Below are 22,675 nucleotides of genomic sequence, written 5' to 3' on the forward strand. Positions count from 1 at the left end.
TTGATCGATTATTTTTATAAAAGGTTCTCCCTCTTTTTATTCGTTTATCACATTTCGTTGCATTTCATCTTAACATTTCATTGCATGTTTCTGTGTCCTACATTTATTATTATTTCAAGGTTCAATATATTTCAAACAAAAGATAAATTTTTGTATATTTTTATATCCATGTTTTGTTTTTATTGGTTGTCTCCGCGTGTTTTTTGAAACTCGGTCAAAAGTTTTTGATTCTCAAATACCTTTTGTCATGTGTTTGTATATATATATAGATATAGTAGTTTATCTCGAATGTGAACAGATATTGCTTGAAAGTTTTGTAATATAAATCGAAGAAGCTGTACAGAAGGTATAATGGCCTTGGTATATGGAGACAGAAGTAAACTGGGAACTCGTTTTGTTGCAGACATACACACACACATACACAAACAGCTTTTACTCTCTGATAAAAGATGATTTCGTGCCCGAAAGTTTTTTTTTTCAAAGTTAACGTGGCGGTGTCTGCGCGACCTCACGACCGACTCTTTGTCGGCGTATAGCTAGTCTTTAATGAAAACTAATACTCGCGAGTTCGTGATTAACGGTTCGTGACGTTTGACCTGGCCAGCCGTACCTGTGCGACAGATAAAAAGGTCTGCGCGCAATATTTAAAGGCTAATTTTACTTTTAATCCGTACTTTTAATATTCCAATATAAATGCGCAAAGCGACTCTATGGATAAAAAAAAAAAAAAAGAAAAATGAATGAAAGAAAGAAGCTGTTCTTTAAACTTCCCTTATTACTTGCGAAAAGCATTTTATTAGATAGAGTAAACTACCAAGCAACTAATAAAATTGTTAGCATAAAGTACCAGATATTGCAAATTAACTATTTTTTTTTCTATCCCGAAGAGTAAATTTTATACAAAACTCTATACTCTTGGGACTTGTTCGTTAAAATCTATGTAATATCAAACTTATAATTAGATTTAAAGTTGCTTTCAAAACACGTTTTCTCCTATATTATACACCGTACTTTTATAAACATAAACAACATATCTCTTTGATTAAATAAAATATCGAAAATAAAAGAATATTGAAGGTGTTAAGATAATAAGATTTGCATTTAATATCCTGGTTGTAAATCAAATTCCTCAGTAATACATATACAGGAATTCTACAGTTATATATGTATAGTTATATGTGTGTATATATATATATATATATATATATATATATATATATATATATGTGTGTGTGTTTATCAAAGTGTGAAGTGCATCTATTATCACTTGGTTATTTCATCGTAATAATTAATTATGATAATTAAATCAAACTTGATTTTATTGCGATGCAAACTCAAAGGTAGTTAATCAATCATCTTGATCTTTGCTACTGAAAGTCTTTTTATAAAAAGATTTTATGTGGAGCATTCTGGAATTTCATGTTACAATTTTTCTGTATTAACTCTTCTTATTTTTATTTCTCTTGTTTTACTTCGTTTTTCTTTTCTACTGCTTTCTCTCTTTTTTTGTTTCTATATCTACTTCCATTTAGTGTCTTCGAATTTATTTGGTTTATTTTTCAGATTTAAAGATTTATTTTTGTATTCTTCTTGAAAGAATCGAATTTTTATTTTTGAATATGCATTTAGGAACCCGTGCAGAAATTTTGCCAGTGCCCAGATCGGGGCCAGACCAGACTGCCCTATTAGGGATTGAAAAAACGGGCCTTTTGTAATCCTGCCCAACCAAAAATTTCAGTATTATATACCAGAGTTGACTACTGGCGCAGTACTGGTTCAGTATTGGCTGCCGAGGCTGGGCAGTCTGTACTGAACAAGTACTCGTATGTTCATTGTATCAGTATATACATTATATAATTATTTTATAAACATTTTTATTTTTACTAAACTGTTTTTATATATTATAAAAAACTTTGGTTTTATAATAAACATATTTTTATATTTATTTTTTGATTTTTTAAAATAATAATTTGCAATATATATTATAAGAAGGAATGAAAATTCTTTGTGTTTTCGATTTTATATATAATAAAATATTAATTAGTTAGTTGACTAATTTAATTAATATTTAGTTTGTGTTGGGTTTCTAAAAATTTCAGACACTTTTTCCTAAGTATACCAAAAAAAGTATTACCTGGAGTGAAACTTATCTCTCTGTTACAGTTAAAGCTTTCTTTTCGTATACAATAAATTACAAAACTTCCAGTACTCGGCCAGTACTGAACCAGTAGTGGTTACCAATACTGGTGCCAACTCTGGTAGCCAATACTGGTAAAATGTTATCATTCCAAAGTTACGCCAACTCTGGCGCCAATACTGGGTGCCAGTACTGCACCAGTACTGCGCCATTAGTAAATTTTTGATTGGGTAATTAGGAAATCCACATTTTCTGGTCGACCTGATTTGGCCCTGATCAGGTGTGGCGTTTCATTTCCTACTAGGGCCCTGGTACGGCAATTTCTACACGGGAAATAGAAAATTCTGAATAATTTTGGATAATATGGAATATCTTAATACAATGTTAATGTGTCTCGAAATAGTTGATAACAAGACAGAATTCTCTGGTGCCAAATATATGTAAAGAGCATTTGCAACTTGAATTTTCAACTGGTTAACTGGGAGCAGTAACTGTTAGTGTTTACGACTTCTGTTTAACCATTATCAGGCAATTCGCAGCTTTGAATATAAGATAACCCGATAGGATTGAATCGCCCTATATTCTATATCAAAACAGGTATTCTGTTAAAGTTGAATTACGTTGTTATTATATCCATCGTCTCGTAAATACATCTTAAAGATAGATATATATATATATACATATAAAATTAACTTCTATTTTCACTCGGTATTGGTTATGTTTGGATTGAATGTTTAATTAAGCAGAATTGCAATCAATTATTCAGATTGATCGATATCCTTATTAAAATCATTGCAGATTGAAAGCTCGATGTCTATATATAATATTTCTAATAAGATATCAAGTTACAGTAAATTGCTAATGGCTCATGTGTGTAATATATGTAAGAGATGGAATTCCGTTAACTCTCGTCAAATATGCGTGATTGATATGACAAACATTTGAAAATTCGAGCGAGTGTGTTTTGATCGTAGGAAATTGGCGCATGATTGATTGATCGCATTTCTTCGTTGAACGCGGTTTTATTAATGGTACTTCTTGTATTACATCTGGTACAAGTAAAAAAAAATTGTTCAATTCTCGATAAAAGCATCAGTGGGATATGCAAAATGAAAAATTAATTTTAGCATTTAAATACTTTTAGTGATTTTTAGTAATTTTAATAATTTAGGAACTTTTAGTAATTAAAATTATCTTTCTTACCGATGTGTCTGATGAGTTAGACAAAAAAATTACAGATTTGAAACTTCTCACTTGGACTAAAATTACAAGAATTTTGATAAAATGTCTAACTAAAACTGTCTTTTACTACTGACGGTAGAATTATATAAATTTAAAATATGTCTGACTGAAACTTTTTTTACCACTTGTATACGTAAAATAGAAGAGGAATTTAAATGAGTCTGATAGTAATTACTTTACTACTAATTGTTACTACTTATACAAAAATAATAAGAACCTAGAGAAAAATGGAAAACAAAAATAAAGTAATACTTTTACTATTTCTAAAGTAAATTCTAAACTTTCCGAAATTTTTACGTATTTATAGAAATTTTCACTCCGGAAATAGTAAAAAAAAAAATACTAATTAAGGAGTAAAGATTACCATTTTAGAAGTAATTTTTTCTATTTTCAGAGCAAAATTTGCTACTCTCTAAATCTGAATTAGTAAAAATGTTTACTAATTTAAATTAGTTACTCACTTTTTGCTTTATAATTAGTTCAATTTTACTAACTGTTAGTAAAAGTTTACTAATTGAGAAACAAAAAGTGAGTCACTAATTCAAATTAGTAAACTTTTTTACTAATTCAGATTTAGAGAGTAGAGATGCGCAAAAATTCCGAAAAGTTTAAATTTCACTTTGTAAGTATAGTAAAAGTTACTTTACATTTTTTTCCCGTGACTAACATTAATAATAAATTAGAGGGAAAAGTAAAATTTAAAATAAGCCTCCATAGTATTCTTGAACAGTCCCTTGTAAACAAACTTTATTATTTTTAATATCCCTTCTTCGATTATTACATTATATCACTTTCATCGCTTTATTATTTCCATTTTATTGTTTTGGTAATGAAGTTACCTTCATATAGTATATATAACTTTGATGAAAGTTGTATTAAAGGATGTTTTTCGAGAAGGGTGGAAAAAAGAAAGTATATACTATCATTTTTGTCCTTATAACAATACCACAGGATAATGTATGAGGCAAAGGGTCTCTCGTAATCTTATAACGGAAAATCTTCTCATGGGATGTATATTCTCTTCGAACATATCCTCTCATCTCTTTCTCTCTTTCACTGTGCATGACAGAGGTGCTAGAGAACCGAAGTAACTTCCAAGTGGAAAAGCATGAGAAACCCTTGGAACTGCCGGTTTGGGAGGCGAGGATTGGGGGGTGTTTTATTTAATTAAGCAGCGCCAGTCTACTGATCCTTCTATGTTGGCAGGCGTGTGTTTGTGTCTCTTGGGAATCCCAGGTTACCAATCTTCCTTATATGTGAACGAATTAGATGTACCGTTTCATCGCGGTGACATTTCTCCCTTTACAAAATAATATGAAAATTCTTTATCACCTCCTGCGACATCTTATATACATTCTTGGACTGAAAAAAAAGACAGGAAGGAAAAAGAAAATTCGTCTCGTTGTGAAAGGAATAAAGAATGTCTGTTTTATGTTTCATTCGATCAAAAAATGGTTTTAAAAATTAGAAAATTTCCGGAAATTGTAGTATAAAGTAAATTCGGGAAAAAATCCGGAGACCGATTTCGGAAATTTTTCGAATTTTTTTTACGGAAATCCTTACATTTAGGGTTGCTATGGTAACATTTGCGTGATAACCGTTGCTATACTAACTGCTGCTATAGTGACTGTTTTTACAAGAACCGTGGATAGTAGCAATTGCTATACTAATTTTGTCAGAAGTAACCGTCGCTATAGTAATTATTGTTATGGTAATTATTGCCATACTGTCACTGTAGTAACCGTTGCTATAATAATTATTGCTATAGTAATTTTCGATATATAGTATCCGCTGCAATACTGTTGCTATAGTAGCCATTACTATTATATAATATTGTTTGAAGTAACCGTCGCTATAGTAATTGTTTCTATAGTATTTATTGCTATATAGTAACTGTTGCTATAATAATTGTTCATAGTAATTATTATATTAGTAATTATTGCTATATAGTGTAATATGAAAGCGAATATTAACAAATATTATTAATCCCGATAAATAAACATGTACGCGTTAAATCAATAATGTCCCGATTATTGATTTTTCGAGGATCAGCTGACAGGCGTGCGCACGCAAACTATAGAGCGCGAGACCGAGCGAAAAGACCCAGGCAAAGGCGCGGATGGTGGAGAAAGGCCCCAATGCACGGAGCGAAAAGTTGCGCGCCAGCAACCCAGAATCGACCTAGCGCCGTGCAGACCGAGAGATTTCTCCCTCCAGACGCCCGATCCGATCGTTCGCCTCCCACCACTTCCCAGCCAGTCGAGCGAATATAAAAGGAGGCGAAATTTCTATACCGACACAGAACTGAGTTTTACTCAGAGCAGTAAGGTGTTACCTCACTGCAATAACTTAGAGTGTTACTCTTTGTTAATAGAGTTTTACTCTAACAATTTATGTATGTCGAGTATTACTCGAAAGCATTGAATTCAAAACGTTGCAATGATTTTGCTCTTTAAACATGGTATTAAATATACTTAGAGTTTTACTCTTAGTATAGGTAATCACGAGTGTTACTCGTGATTATTCAGGGTTATCAAAATTTAACACCACCACCGAGGAAAGGATCATCACCCGAGCAGAAGATTTTCCAAACAGCTCTAAATACCCTGGTTGAACGCCGATCAGCAGAATTCCGCGGCTCGACCTGCTTCGAAGCCGATTCTACCCCGCGGCTCAACACTCCCGATGGACGCCGGTTAAATCGAGTCTCGAGTAGATATCGCGTTTTTCCTCAAATATTAGTAGACCCTCCTGAATTTCGTACCGACCGCAATTAATTTTCTTTTATTATTTATCACCCGCAGTTCCGTACAAATAATTTTACCGTTCTTATTAATCCGTAAATGTTTCGCGTAGCTTGCGAGCTGATCGCCATTATAATTGTTAACATATATGTTAAAAATAAAACGGTAATGATGAAAACTATAGTTTTCATCATTACCGTTTTACTGTCTTATTCTTTTCATGTAACAAAACCGATCGCACGGTACTTCATCTATTAAAGAAGACAATGAAACTTGATATCAGTCCGTATCCGATTAACGTAAAATGTCAAGTAATTTTATATTGTATGTAAATAGTATTGTTAATAAATAAAATGTTTAGTTTGTAATCAACCGTATTATTATTTTATTTTTTTGAATCAAAAAACCCTGGCTCGGCGAACTAAATAGATTCATTAATTACAAACGTTACAATAGTGACCGTCGCTGTAGTAACTTTTACTATACTAATTTTATCAAAAGTAATCGTTGCTATAGTATTTATTGCTATATAGTAACTGATGCTATAATAATTATTGCTGTATAGTAACCGTTGCTATAATAATTATTGTTATATAGTAACAATCGCTATAGTATTTGTTGCTATAGTAATTATTGCTATATAGTAACAGTTGCCATAGTAACCGCAGCTGTAGTAATTGTTACTATATCTCTACGGAACCCTAAAAAAGTCTAGTAGTAACATTTGACAGGAATTTTGATAAACTTGTTACATAAATATTTCCAAATTATTTGTAAAATACAGGCAGTTTTGTTATTTTTAATTAGTATAGTAATCTTCACAGTACCAGTATTGTAAATTTTACAACTTGTAAAATTTTTACAATTGTATAAACTTTATAGTTCAAACATTTTTTGTATAAAAATTTTATGCGCAGTAATTCAGGATAAAATTCAATTTCGTATATTTTTTTTTCTCTTCTACATTAACAGAAAATAAAATTCTAATCTCAAGATTTAACTGATTTTATTATCCACGCAGAAGAAGCATTTTATCAGCAATTTTAGATTTTGATTAAGATTATGTTTGGATTTGTAAATCGATTGGTATTGTAAGCTCGATGGCACATGTAGGTATATTGCATTAAATCTACGCGATTCAGTGGGAGTTATCAATCAAAGTCACGTCCTTCCGTTGTCCTGGAAAACAAATTGCCATCGGTAGTAGTGTACATAATGAGGATAGTGAAAAGGGGGGAACTCTCGACAACAATCGGTAATGTACGTACATAGGTTTACTTTTGTTAAATTTCCCTCTTTGCTCGTGCAAGTTTTTTTTTTTTTTTTTTTTTGGAGATTATATTTCAATATCAAAAGTAATTTTTCCCTGTTTTCAGTTTACAAGGTATTGCGTGTAGTTATACATGGCACGTCGTCGTGTCAAAAAATTGAGACAAAGGAAAAGGAATAAAAATAAAGACAAACAGAGAGAGAGAAAGAGAAAAGGTTTTATCCAGATGGCAGTCACGTTTCAGTCTCATCGCGGAGGCCGATTCTTGATTGTTCCCTTGTTTGTTTCCGGCCAGAACGAAACGATGAAAACTTATACTACTTAGGTGGGCGCGCATATTACAAGTGTTAGTGTGCACTCAATCAATGAATGCTAATCGTTCATTACCGATCGTTTAATACTGATTGAGGATGTCATTCAAGTTACTATAATTGCCGTGCTCCCATTTCTAGGAATTCAGTTATCGACAACTAATAATGAAAATCAATTTTTTCATTTTCGATTAGTTCATTTATAAAATTTACCTTTTGAATATAAATATAGATAAAATCTAATCTTGCAGTATATAAAAAAAAACAAGAAACATAAAAGTAAATTGATGTTTAATTTACATATAAGAATAAATTATATCTTACATTTCGGTACTTTTGTTTGGATAATAAACTTGGATAATATCAAAATACGAAAAGTAAACTACATATCACATTTCTAGGCCAGGTATGCATTGCTAAGTCAATATTATGCTTTTCTCTACCCCCCTTTAACCCTCGCATGTCACCCTTGTCCGGATCTTGATTAAACTAAACTATATAGTGAACAATATATATACTTTAGCTATTCTTGTGTGCATAATATATAATAATAATAATAATAATTGTTCACGAAAAATGACACATGTTTTTCGGGAAAATAGGAAATAGAAAAATGCTTTTCTGTAATATTATTTTATAATTATCCCAACCAAAAATTTCAGTATTATACCAGAGTTATAACTACTGGTGCAGTACTGGTTCAGTATTGCTTGCCGAGGCTGGGCAGTCTGTACTGAACCAGTACTGGTATTTTCATTGTATCAGTACTGTTGTAGTACTACCCTCCCAGTACTGGCAAACCACAACTGAGCCGATATTGAGCCAGTACTGTCTGAAAAAGATTTTCTTTTTGATTAATACTAGTTTACAAAAAGTTCTAGAGTGAACCCGATGAATCTTTTTGTTTATATATTTTGTTTATAAAAATATGTTCACCTTGATTTTATTTTTCAAAATTAAAATGTACTTTATTTTTCTTCTCTGTGGGTAAAATTATTTAAACAAAAAGTTTTCTGAGACCAAGTCTAAAACATTTTGCAAGATTTTCTTATTGTTTTCAGATATGCAATAAACAAAAAAAATTTTAAAACGATCAAACTGAAAATAAATAAATTTGTTTATAAAAAAATAATATTTTTTAAAATAAAATGAATATAAATTTAATTTAAAAAATTAAATACAATCGCAAGTAAAATTGCACAAATGTTATATTATCAATAATATAAAATATATAATTAACCTTTCTTAAAGTGAATAATAAAATAATTAAATAGTTAATTGCATAATTATATACATTATATAATTATTTTATAAACATTTTTATTTTTACTGAACTGTTTTTATATATTATAAAATCTTTGGTTTTATAATAAACATATTTTTATATTTATTTTTTGATTTTTTAAAATAATAATTTGCAATATATATTATAAGAGGGAATGAAAATTCTTTGTGTTTTCGATTTTATATATAATAAAATATTAATTAGTTAGTTGACTTATTTAATTAATATTTAATTTGTGTTGGGTTTCTAAAAATTTCAGACACTTTTTCCTAAGTATACCAAAAAAAAAATATTACCTGGAGTGAAACTTATCTCTCTGTTACAGTTAAATTTTCGTATACAATAAATTACAAAACTTCTAGTACTCGGCTAGTACTGAACCAGTAGTGGTTACCAATACTGGTGTTAACTCTGGTAGCCAATACTGGTAAAATGTTATCATTCCAAAGTTACGCCAACTCTGGCGCCAATACTGGGTGCCAGTACTGCGCCAGTACTGCGCCATTAGTAAATTTTTGATTGGGATATTATTAACAGGCCTCAAATTATACGACTTTTTTATATATTTTTTACACAATTTTTAAAGAAAATACAACTTTTTTTTAGTAAACAAAACATATCTTTTTTATTTTAATTAATTAAAATTCTTTTCTAAATTAATTTTTTTCAATAGTTTTAAGGAAATCAAGTTGAAAAAATTTTGATGAACAAAATATTTAAACAAAAAGATTCATCGTGTTCAATCTAGAACTTTTTGTAAACTAGTATTAATCAAAAAGAAAATCTATTTGAGCCAGTACTGGCTCAATATCGACTCAGTACTAGTTTGCTAGTACTGAGAGGGTGGTACTGCACCAGTATGGATACTATGAAAATACCAGTACTGGTTCAGTACATACTGCCCAGCCTTGGCAGCCAATACTGAACCAGTACTGCGCCAGTAGTCAACTCTGGTATAATACTGAAATTTTTGGTTGGGTAACTATTTTTCAATTCAAAATCACTTGAAATTCAATTATTTTAAAAAATTTCAATTTAAAACCTTCGAAAATTTAATTATTTCTAAAATTGTTGTAAGAAATTAAAAAAAAAAAAACTAGAACAGTTTTAAATTGCAGAAAATGTATTTCAAATTTAAAATCTTCTGCAATTCAAATGAAATTCAATTTAAAAATTGACTTTTTTTTTAAATGTAAATCGTCTATAACAACTTTTTTTCGCCTTTAAATTCAATCCGAGGCCTGCATTAGTCGTGTTATTAACACATATTATTGACATTTAATAAATAAAAAAAAAAGGAAGCCTCTTTAAATTCTTTTAAATTCCATTTTAATTGCTTTTCCGTTTCTCCTCCTCACCATACCTCTTTGTCTTAAGAAGAGTATGGTGTGTGTGGTATAATGCAGAAGGTGGTATCGTGCATCTTGGTGCCGTTATCTTAACACATCTTTAATTACTCGAGTGATTTATCTGTTCTACTGGGAAATTGTCTTTCTATCCGCTTTTAAACTCTCATATCGCGTAAAGTTCAGTGACGTTCAAATTGTATTCAAACGAGAAATTCATTTGAACACACCTTATAATATTTCTTAATAAATAACAGTAAAATTGTTATTTCAAATTAATTTCATATTATTAATGGTGTTCCAATTTTTGATGATTTTTATCAATTCGAGAAAAAAAGGAAACCAGACGAGAAAATTTCTAATCATGTTTTTGAGAGAGAAAAAAAAAAAAAAAAAAAAAAAAAAAAAAACGTTTTTAACTACCTTCAGAACAAATAGACAGTTAAATGTTTTTATCTTTATTTTCATAACCAAACTTGATTGTGGAATAATAAATAAAATAATGATAAAAATTTATAATAAAAGATTAAATAAAATAAGAACTAGGAATTAAATTTGTAAATTGTCATTAAAATGGCAGCGGAATGGCTAAATGATTTTAATCAACGTCCATTATGTTCAACTGATTTACCACATGGAATGCGAAATTATGATCACGATGCTTTGTCATTTGAGCAAAAGGAAAAGTTAAATTCCATGAAAGTTGATCAAAGAAAACAAAATGAATCGTATCTTTATAAACATCCAGAAATAAAAGGTCTCGTAACAATTTTATTGAGGTATATATATTGCATATCTATAAATATATTGAGCAGTAAATCAATATATTTAAAAATCGAAAAATTAAAAATAAACTTTACATAAAATATTTTATAATTTTTTTTTTTTTTATTTTTAGACATATATTAATAAAAATGCCATCAATGAACCTTCATGAAATTGTTGGTAATTTTTTTTCAAGACCACATTTCATTATTGTAAAAGAACTATTGACATATTTGGAAGAAACATATTGTACAGGTCCAATAATTGATCATTTACGATCATTTAAATTTGTTGACGATAAGGAATCATCTAAAAATAATAATATTCAAATTTCCAATGAAAATTATTTCTCCAATGAACATTGTTATTGTGATGAAAATTCTTTCGAAATTGTGAATTCCAATGAAAATTTGTTCGTTGATAAAAATTGTTTTTCTGGTGAAAATTCTTTTGAAAACTTGTTTTTCCAATGATGACGCTGAGAATAATTTTGACTAAATTAGCCTTCTTCTTTTTATTAAAGCAAATTTACCCGAGAGAAAATATTCTATGAAACATTCAAAAGGTGGAATTTTTTTTTAATTATAAAAATGTGATTGCATTATTTTTGAAAGATATTTTTTGGGTTTTTTCAACTTGAAAAAAGTAAATAAAAGAAAAAAATGAAATACAATTGAAATTAGAAAAAAAAGAATAAAATTGATAATTACATATATATGTAAATTGTTTTTGTAATACTGTGACTAAAGCGCAGCCAAAATCCAGTTTAAAAGATGAATTAAGTGTATATAATTTGTAGTTATACACACCACCCCAATTGCTTTTGAGGAACGAGTGAATATGAAAATTGCAGTTTCCTTTCATGCTTGACTGTGAAGCTTCCAACTGGTTCCACTCGATTGGCCATAACATTATGCAAATCATGCGTTATTAATTACCAGCCAACGACGCTTCTCGCGCCTCAACTAATCGGTCCTGACACGGGCTGTATATCACATTCGCCAATCTTTGATCTTGTTCTTTTATTTCTTCTCTCATGGGATTCAAGATTTTTAGAAAATTTATTCAATGATATCGAGAAATTTTAATATTTAAGTGATGAGAAAACTAATTTTTTCTTGCATTAAAATTTTATAAAAATTAAAAATTATCAATTCATTTTAATAAATAAATTTTATTATTTAACAATAAATGTATAATAATATATTTTTCTAAAAAAAAATTTAAAAATAAATAATTCTATATATTTATTTTAAATTCAATTAATTCTATATATTTATTTTAAATTCAATTAATTTTTATAACATCTGATTTAAATTAGTTTATAATATTTATTATAAATATATTATTTATTTTATAATTATAATATTTATAATAAAATAATTTAATAAATATTTCTATTAATTAATTTATGTTAAAAATATTTGTTATTTTTAGAATTAATATTAATTTAACTGTACTTACTGTGGGGAAAAAAAAAAATTAAACACTGGATGAGTTATTAAAAAAAATAATTCGTGGAATTAAAATAAAATAAACGATATATAACTGACAGTGTCTATCTGAATGACATTAAAAAATAGCGCCTGAAGTAGGCAATCCACATGCACACATGCTATTAACTTGATATGCTCAAGGTGTCAAGAACTTAATGGTAGAAAAAAAATTAAAAAAAAAAAAATAAAATAATTAATGTTCAGAAATATTAAATTGTTATTTAATTAAATTTATTTTTAAATTTTATGAAAATTAAGATAATAAAATATTATATAAGGAAATTGGTGAGAAAATTTTTTTTTTACTAATAATTTTTATTGTTATATGAAAATAATATATATATATAATATAGTGATCACTTGTTTACACTAAAGTACACACAAACTAAATAAGCGAATACATGGATGATCAAACGCGTCAATAAGCAATTAAATCAAACATCAGAGACATGCAGCACGTCCGTCGTCGTATATATGTACGCTTCGCTTTGCAATATTAACCCCTTTGTGTCGCGATTTTCTACATGCGTTCTCGATATTTTCTTTTTAAGAAAGTTTTTTTTTTAAGTTTTAAGATTGATGATTTTTTTTTTTAAATTTTAATTTCATCGAATTTTAATTTAACAAAATTTTTAATTAATCGAATTTTAATTTAACCAAATTTTAAATTAATCGAAATTTTAATTTAACCAAATATTTAATTAATCAAATTTTAATTTAACCAAATTTTAAATTAATCAAATTTTTAATTAATCGCATTTTAATTTAACCAAATTTTAAATTAATCAAATTTTAAATTAATCGAATTTTAATTTTAACCAAATTTTAAATTAATCGAATTTTAATTTAACAAAAAATTCTCATTCAAACTAATTTTATGTGATTTGGATTTTTAATTGACAGAAAATGCAATTGACTGAATTTTAAATTGTACGAATTTTTAATTGACAGAAAATTTAAGACGCCGAATTTTTATTTGTCCGAAATTACAAATGATCGAACAAACAATCGACAGAAAAAGATTTCGGCGCAATTTTTAAAATTGACAAATCACGATTTTCTTGATAATTTCTAATTGGTCAATTTTTGAAAATTGCGCCGAAATCTTTTTCTGTCGATTCGGTCATTTCTAATGTCGGACAAAAGAAATTTAAATTTCTAATATTTGTGGAATTTTTCCAAAATTAAAAAATATTACAAACATTTTTTGAGATGAAACAAAATATAATAATAATATTTATTGCATATTATATTATATAATAATTTAATTTTTTTATATTTGCACCAAGAGAAAAATTGTACAATATAATTTAAAAAAATTTTTTTTTGCCATTTGATAAAAATTTGTTTACTTTCTTTCATACATATATATATATATACATATATATACATATAAAGAAAACATTGTGTCGTTTTAAGCGCGTAATGAGTGATGAAGTTATATACATTTTAAAATCATAAGCAGACGTGATGAAAAAAAAATGGAAAAAAAATAGTAGGAGGTGATTTATGGTTGACTGACCAGTATCTTTTTATTTTTTTTTCTTTTTTTCTTTTTTGCAAACGATTAATTATGTTGAATAGCTTTTGAGAGATCGCCGAGTTGAGATAGGATAGTGCACATCCACGACATGTCGCTTTGCTTTTCGCCATTAGTGACTGTCCGTGCGCGTGAAAAAGTGTAAAAGACCATTTATTTTACTCATTTGGATATTGAATTCGCACCTAAAAGAAATTTTTATTTTATCCCACTGTCATTCAATTTAATAACTATACGGAATTTAATTAAATCAATAATAATAATTATTATTATTACTATAATTATTAATAACAAATGATATTACAATCAATAATTATAATATTAATAACAATAATAAAAAAATAATAATAATTACTTCCAAATGGAGAGAGTATATTATTATTATTATTATTATTATTATTATTATTATTATTATTATTATTATTATTGTAATAAACGTTGTTAATTTAAAAAAAAAGATTTTTAATTATTTATCCACTGACGAAATTAATTTCAGCAAATTAAATTTGTCTCTTTTTTTGGAAAATATTATTTTATTATTAGGTATTATATATGTTAACAATTTGTGTTAAATTATTGTGGTATAACATTTTCCATCGTATATAAAATACATGTATTGTTCATTACAATTTCGTGTTAATAATTTTCACGATTATTATGTGTTACACGCAGCTATTGTTCTTTATAAAATATTATTAACGCGTACGTGATACGAAAATATTTTAATACTATGCAAGTACTTATGCGCGCGGTCTATTCAATTTAATACAGAGGAATTTCAATTTTCCTATATATGTACTATAATTAAAGAATAATATTAATTATTTTAATAAATAGATTTAAAATTTTTTTCAATCTTTTCGAAGATAAGAAACCATTTTTTTTTCATTTTTCTTCATTAAAAATTTTTTTTTATGGAATTAGTGATAATTAGATTTCTAATTCAAATTAGTAAAAATTTGCACTAATTTTTTTTTTTACTAAAGTTTTAGGGAAAAATTACTAAAAATTAGTAGAAATTTTTAGTGATTTAAAGAATTAAATTAATTAATTAATAAATTAATTCATTAAATTAATTTGTAACTTTTTTGTTTAATTAGTTAGTTAGTTTTTAGTTTTTTTTTACTACCAATTAGTAGTTTTTACTAACAAACAGTAGTTTTTTTTACTAACAATTAGTACTTTCCTACTAAAAAATAGTAGATTTCTACTAACATTTAGTAGTTTTTTTTACTAACAATTTGTAAATTTTTAACAATTAGTAGTTTCTTAATAAAAATAGTAGTTTTCTACTAATAATTAGTAGTTTCCAACTGAAAATTAGTAGTTTAATTAATTAAAGTTAGTAACTTTCTACTAATAAGTAGTAGTGTTTTACTTATGGTTAGTAGCTTCCTACCAAAAAATAGTAGTTTTCTACTAACATTTAGTAGTTTTTTTACTAACAATTAGTAGTTTCTTAATAAAAATAATAGTTTTTTTTACTAAAATTTAAAAGTTTTCTACTAACAACTAGTAGTTTTTTTTACTACCAATTAGTAGTTTGTTACTGAAAATTAGTAGTTTCCTACTAAAAATTAGTAGTTCTTTTACGCATAGTTAGTAATTTCCTATTAAAAATTAGTAGCTTTTTACTAACAATTAGTATTTTTTTAACTACAACTTAGTAGTTTTTTTAAGTCTTTTTTGACTAAAAATTAGTAGGAATTTCCACTGATTTAAATTATTAAACGAATTCTCACTAATTCAAATTTAGAAAGTAGATAAGTTCTACACTGCCAAATTCTTGGCAATTGGAAACATAAAAATGGATACCAAACTAAATATATATATATTGGTACTTAGAGAGATTATAATCGTGAATACGGTTCCCCTTATTTTTTAAGAAATGATGATTTTTGTTGACAAGACCAACTGACTCCTGTCGATCAAAGGGAATCAAGCATCTGTGTCGTATAAAGAGCTGAGGGCTCGGTGCTTATACAGTTATACACTTAGATAGCTATCACTGGTGAAGGATGTTGGCACTTCTCGAAATGAGACGCGGAAATGCTTTATACCAAAGAAACAGCTGAAAGCCGATCCCAAGGGCTTTTCATTTCAGATATATATACATATATACACGTGCGCGCTGTCTTGCAGATTTTTCAAGTTTACTACTTGAAAACTTCAAAATTTACTGCGGTTATTGTTTCACTATATAGGAAAATAAAAAAAAAGCATTGCTCCCCCTTTAAGTAGCAGGAAAATATTTCATTTATTTTGTTAGATGAAAATATTTGAATATACGTGTCGGGAAAATATTTCTTAATTATATTCTGGGTTCATTTTACAGTATTATTATATTTTTTAAATTTAGAACTAAATGAATTAGTAGTTTTCTACTGACATTTAGTAATTTTCTACTACCAATTAGTAGTTTTCCACTATCAATAAGTAGTTTTCTACTACAAATTAGTAATTTTCTACTATTAATTAGTAGTTTTCTACTACAAATTAGTAAATTTCTACTTTCAATTAGTAGTTTTCTACTATAAATTAGTCATTTTCTACTATCAGTTTGTTATTTTCCACTATAAATCCAAATTAGTCATTTTCTACTATTAATAAGTGATTTTTTTATTAATAATTAGTAACCACTATGATTAATTTTTAGTTAACATGATTCTAATTGATAGTAGAAAACTACTAATACGGACATTAATTTTAATATTTGAAAATTGGACTTTATGATTGAATTAGTAGTTTTCTACTACAAATTAGTAATTTTCTACTATTAATTAGTAGTTTTCAACTATAAATTAGTCATTTTCTCCTATCAGTTTGTTATTTTCTACTATAAATCCAAATTATTCATTTTCTACTATTAATTAGTGATTTTTTTATTAATAATTAGTAACCACTATGATTAATTTTTAGTTAACATGATTCTAATTGATAGTAGAAAATACTAATACGGATATTAATTTTAATAATTGAAAATTGGACTTTATGATTAAATTAGTAATTTTCTACTATTAATTAGTAATTTTCTACTACTAACTAGTAATTTTCTACTATTAATTAGTATTTTTCTACTATTAATTAGTAGTTTTCTACTATAAATTAGTCATTTTCTCCCATCAGTTTGTTATTTTTTACTATAAATCCAAATTATTCATTTTCTACTATTAATTAGTGATTTTTTATTAATAATTAGTAACCACTATGATTAATTTTTAGTTAACATGATTCTAATTGATAGTAGAAAACTACTAATACGAATATTAATTTTAATAATTGAAAATTGGACTTTATGATTGAATTAGTAGTTTTTTACTACAAATTAGTAATTTTCTACTATTAAATAATAATTTTCTACTATTAATTAGTAATTTTCTACTACTAATTAGTAGTTTTCTACTATTAATTAGTAATTTTCTACTACTAATTAGTAATTTTCTACTATTAATTAGTATTTTTCTACTATTAATTAGTAGTTTTCTACTATTAATTAGTAGTTTTCTCCTATCAGTTTGTTATTTTCCACTATAAATCCAAATTATTCATTTTCTACTATTAATTAGTGATTTTTTATTAATAATTAGTAACCACTATGATTAATTTTTAGTTAACATGATTCTAATTGATAGTAGAAAATACTAATACGGATATTAATTTTAATAATTGAAAATTGGACTTTATGATTGAATTAGTAATTTTCTACTATTAATTAGTAATTTTCTACTACTAACTAGTAATTTTCTACTATTAATTAGTATTTTTCTATTATTAATTAGTAGTTTTCTACTATTAATTAGTAGTTTTCTCCTATCAGTTTGTTATTTTCCACTATAAATCCAAATTATTCATTTTCTACTATTAATTAGTGATTTTTTATTAATAATTAGTAACCACTATGATTAATTTTTAGTTAACATGATTCTAATTGATAGTAGAAAACTACTAATACGGATATTAATTTTAATAATTGAAAATTGGACTTTATGATTGAATTAGTAGTTTTTTACTACAAATTAGTAATTTTCTACTATTAAATAATAATTTTCTACTATTAATTAGTAATTTTCTACTACTAATTAGTAGTTTTCTACTATTAATTAGTAATTTTCTACTACTAATTAGTAATTTTCTACTATTAATTAGTATTTTTCTACTATTAATTAGTAGTTTTCTACTATTAATTAGTAGTTTTCTCCTATCAGTTTGTTATTTTCCACTATAAATCCAAATTATTCATTTTCTACTATTAATTAGTGATTTTTTATTAATAATTAGTAACCACTATGATTAATTTTTAGTTAACATGATTCTAATTGATAGTAGAAAATACTAATACGGATATTAATTTTAATAATTGAAAATTGGACTTTATGATTGAATTAGTAATTTTCTACTATTAATTAGTAATTTTCTACTACTAACTAGTAATTTTCTACTATTAATTAGTATTTTTCTATTATTAATTAGTAGTTTTCTACTATTAATTAGTAGTTTTCTCCTATCAGTTTGTTATTTTCCACTATAAATCCAAATTATTCATTTTCTACGATTAATTATTGATTTTTTTATTAATAATTAGTAACCACAATGATTAATTTTTAGTTAACGTGACTAATTGAAAGTAGAAAACTACTAATACGGATATTAATTTTTATAATTGAAAATTGGACTTTATGATTAAATTAGTAGTTTTCTACTACAAATTAGTAATTTTCTACTATTAATTAGTAGTTTTCTACTAACAATTTTTGACTAAGAATTAGTCAGAACGGTTATAATTCCTGTAATAAAAGAATTGAGAATTCGTTCACTACTTTAAGTTAGTGAAAATTTTTACTAATTTTTAGTCACTTTTTCCAAAAACTTGAGAAAACTCTATTAAAATACTAAAATACTAAAATTTTACTTTCTAAGTAGTAAAAGTTACTTTATATTTTTTTCTGCATAGAAGATTTTTTAATTAAAAAATTAAAGTTTTCCGAACAATTTTTTTTTTCATTTTAAGAAGAGAATATGTAAAAATAATTCAGTAGCAAAATATTCTTTTTAGTTCGAATATTTTTTTCGCTATTCTAAAAGTTAAGTTTTTAAAAATCAATGTTTTAAAAAAATGAGTACTTTAAAAAAAAAAAAAAAAAATGAGTAAAAACTTTGTATTTCTTCTGGCGCTTTAACCGAGGGATCTCATTAATAGAAGAGATTCTCTTACACTCTCTCAAAAGTATTTTACCACTAAGTAAATGGTGGAAAATTCTCGTGCAGCCACTCCTGCTATATATATATATATATTTCCTCTCACTCTAATAGGCCTACAAGATGAAACAAACTACCGTTGTACGATGCCACTGCGTAGTCCCTATACTTATATGTAGTTAATAAAAAAAAAATAAATAAAATAAAAAAAAGGAAGCTGCCTGCTCTCGCCCACACGCGCGCACGCGTCACATCGTAAATCAAGAGGAAGGGAAAAAATTTCCAGATATTTCTATATCGAAAAGAGAAATGGGGCCTTAACAAAGATCGCTATTCACGTTTATAGTTTGAAGAATAGCCTCTTTAGTTTGGGAGGGGAAACAGGACAACAACCAAAAACTGAGAAGCCAACAAAAAAAAAAAAAAAATTAAGTGCTGATTCGATCTTAGATTGCATGATTGTGTTCCTATTGAGTAGCTCTCTTGCTTTTCAATACTCCTTATACGCGCCATATGCGGCGAATTCCATGTGAAATTTTTATATTAAAATTATTATTCATTGAAATTTTTTTTTCAATACAAAAAAATTTCCTTATTTATTAGCAAACAAATTACAAATAGGGTATAAGTGCATCAATTACGGCGCGTTCATAAAAAATACTAATTATTACTATTATATTTAATATAACTTTAAAATGATTTAAAACAAATATATTATTCCTTTTTTTAAACAATTACTAAAGATGCACATTTAAATAATTATTAATTTAATTATTTGAGATCAAATTTATTCCGTAACTAAAACATTTTTAAGATTTTTCATTGGCTCCAATTACGGTGGGCAAAGTTTATTTAAACATTTTTTTTAGATTTTAGTAAATTATTACCTCTAATTTTTATTTCGAAAAAATTTTTTAAACAAATTTATTTAAAGTCTAATAGAAAAAAATTTATTTCAATCAAAAACTAGTATAAAGGAAAATTTCACATGAAACTCCCCTTATTATATATTGTATACCAACAATCAAGGATTAATCTTTTTTTTTTTTTTAGATATATTTTTCCCTACTCTTGTCATCTATGCGACGAAAATGTTATAAAGCAAAAAAATATTCAGTGCGAAATAGAAACACAAATTTTCAGGTGTGCTTTCAATCAATATGTATATATACTACATCCGGTCCATTCATCTCTGGAAAAGATGCTTATAGCGCTGTGTGAAACCGCAACAGACCTATTCCAAGTTTGTTGTATTGTCATGTTTCAGTTAAAACCTGCTTAAACTACGGGGTTTTATTGTATACACAAAAACAGACACTTTTTCCCCCACCTACCCTCCCTCCCTCTCTCTCTCTACTCTTTCTATTTTTAGTTGTCGATTCTATTATAAAATGTCTATATATTTTACAAAAACAGGATACATTTCTAGCTATTTCAACTTTGAGGGTGTTGATTTCTTTTTATAAAGCACTCTAGGTGTCCAAATATTCGAAAAAAAAAACTTTAAATTCTCGCTGTCGCAACAATGAATTACAATGTATTTAGTGTCGGGGGAAAAAAATCTAAAGATACATTGGTTCATTATGGAAAATAGTGAAATATTCTGTAAATGGAAGAAATTGGAATTTTTTTTTATATGGTAAATTTACCCTATATTATTTTTTTTAAGAAGATAAATGGCAGAATAAAAAAAAAAGGAAAAAAAATATATTTACTCTCTAAATTTAAATTAGTAAGAATTTATTGACTAATAATTTTTTTTAGTCAAGTATTTTTTACTATTTCCGAAACAAAAGTTGACAGAAATTCTAAAAAGTTTAGAATTTACTTTGAAGGTGGTAAAAATTACTTTATTTTTGTTTTCTATTTTTCTCTATGTATAGAAATTCTTACTAATTTTTTGGTAAAATATTACTATTTTGATTAAGTAATATCAAATTTAGTATTTTAGTTGTTTCCTCAAGTTTTAGTGAAATATGACTAAAAATTAGTAGAGATTTTCACTAACTTAAAGTAGTGAATGAATTCTTAATTCGTTTATTAGTTAGTAACCGCACTTTGACTAATTCTTAGTCAAAAATGACTAATTAATAATAGAAAGCAACTAATTTCTTTATTAAAATTTACTATTAAAAATAGAGTCTTATTAAATGAATTAATAGTTTTCTACTATTAATTAGTCATTTTTGACTAGAAATTACATAGTAACCATTTTGACTAATTTTAAGGCAAAAGTGAGTAATTGATAGTAGAAAATAACTATTTTATTGTAGAAAACTACTAATTGATAGTAGAAAACTACTAATTTATTTATTAAATTTTACGTAGTTTTCTATTATTAATTAGGCATTTTTTATTCAGAATTATTATCTGTTTTGACTAATTTTAATCAAAAATTTCTAATTGATAGTAGAAAACTACTAATTAGAATGTAAATTTGTAAGGAAATTAGTAGAAAACTACTAATTTAGTAAAGCTACTTTTAAATTAGTAAAATTTAATAGGTACTGTTTTTTTTGTTTTCCATTTTTCTCTGTGTTGAAATTCTTACTATTTTTTTAATAAAACATTACTATTTTGATTTAGTAATAACAAATTTAGTATTTTAGTATATTTTACTAAAGTTTTAGTGAAATATGACTGAAATATGAATTCGTTTATTAATTAGTAACCTTATTGTGACTAATTCTTAGTCAAAAATGACTAATTAATAATAGAAAGTAACTAATTTCTTTATTAAAAATTACTAATAAAAATAGTAGCCTTACTAAATGAATTAGTAGTTTTTACTATTAGTTATTTTTGACTAGGAATTAGTAACCATTTTGACTAATTTTAAGTCAAAAGTGAGTAATTGATAGCAGAAAATAACTAATTTATTGTAGAAAACTAATAAAATTGATAGTAGAAAATTACTAATTCATTTATTAAATTTTATGTAGTTTACTATTATTAATTAGTCATTTTTTATTTAAAATTATCATCTGTTTTGACTAATTTTAGCCAAAAATTTCTAATTGATAGTAGAAAACTACTAATACTGCTAATTAGAAAGTCAGTAACAAAATTTCTAATTTAGTGAAACTACTTTTTAATTAGTTAACTTTAGTAAAGTAATAAGTAGTTTTCTACTATCAGTTAGTCATTTTCTACCATAAATTAGTAATTTTAAGTAAAAATTAATCATAGCGGTTACTATAAGGCTTAATCAAAAATTACTGAGTAATAGTAGAAAATTTATAAGTAGAATTAATAGTAGAAAATGACTAATTCATAGTAGAAAATTATGAATTTATTTAGTAAGGCCATTATTTCAATTACTAAACTTTAATGAATTAATTAG

At 26.2% G+C, this 22,675-nt stretch overlaps 1 protein-coding gene across 3 annotated transcripts; it reads left to right on the forward strand.

Moving 5' to 3' along the window:
* Positions 1–10,797: 10,797 nt before the first annotated feature.
* On the forward strand, positions 10,798–12,175 carry LOC127288609 (uncharacterized). 3 transcript variants are annotated; one of them, XR_007844062.1, is made up of 3 exons: positions 10,798–11,114; positions 11,234–11,665; positions 11,900–12,175. XR_007844062.1 is itself a non-coding variant. In XM_051316160.1 (2 exons), the coding sequence occupies exons 1-2, from the start codon at positions 10,909–10,911 to the stop codon at positions 11,571–11,573; spliced, it is 546 nt and encodes a 181-aa protein (XP_051172117.1). In that variant the 5' UTR covers positions 10,798–10,908; the 3' UTR covers positions 11,574–12,175. The 3 variants fall into 3 exon arrangements, 2 of the variants coding, with proteins under 2 accessions (XP_051172117.1, XP_051172118.1); XM_051316160.1 differs by having other exon boundaries at positions 11,234–12,175; XM_051316161.1 differs by having other exon boundaries at positions 10,798–11,092; positions 11,234–12,175.
* Positions 12,176–22,675: the final 10,500 nt, after the last annotated feature.

The sequence above is a fragment of the Leptopilina boulardi genome, unplaced genomic scaffold (assembly GCF_019393585.1).
Source record: "Leptopilina boulardi isolate dan_hultmark-lab unplaced genomic scaffold, ZJU_Lbou_2.1 LbouV2_392, whole genome shotgun sequence".
NCBI lineage: Eukaryota > Metazoa > Arthropoda > Insecta > Hymenoptera > Figitidae > Leptopilina > Leptopilina boulardi.

What these genes read in the sequence shown, in the direction of transcription:
- LOC127288609 (XM_051316160.1), top strand. Translation starts at nt 10,909, where the DNA reads ATGGCAGCGGAATGGCTAAATGATTTTAATCAACGTCCATTATGTTCA. An exon ending in CTCGTAACAATTTTATTGAG is followed by an intron (nt 11,115 to 11,233) that starts GTATATATATTG and finishes TTTTATTTTTAG; the next exon opens with ACATATATTAATAAAAATGC.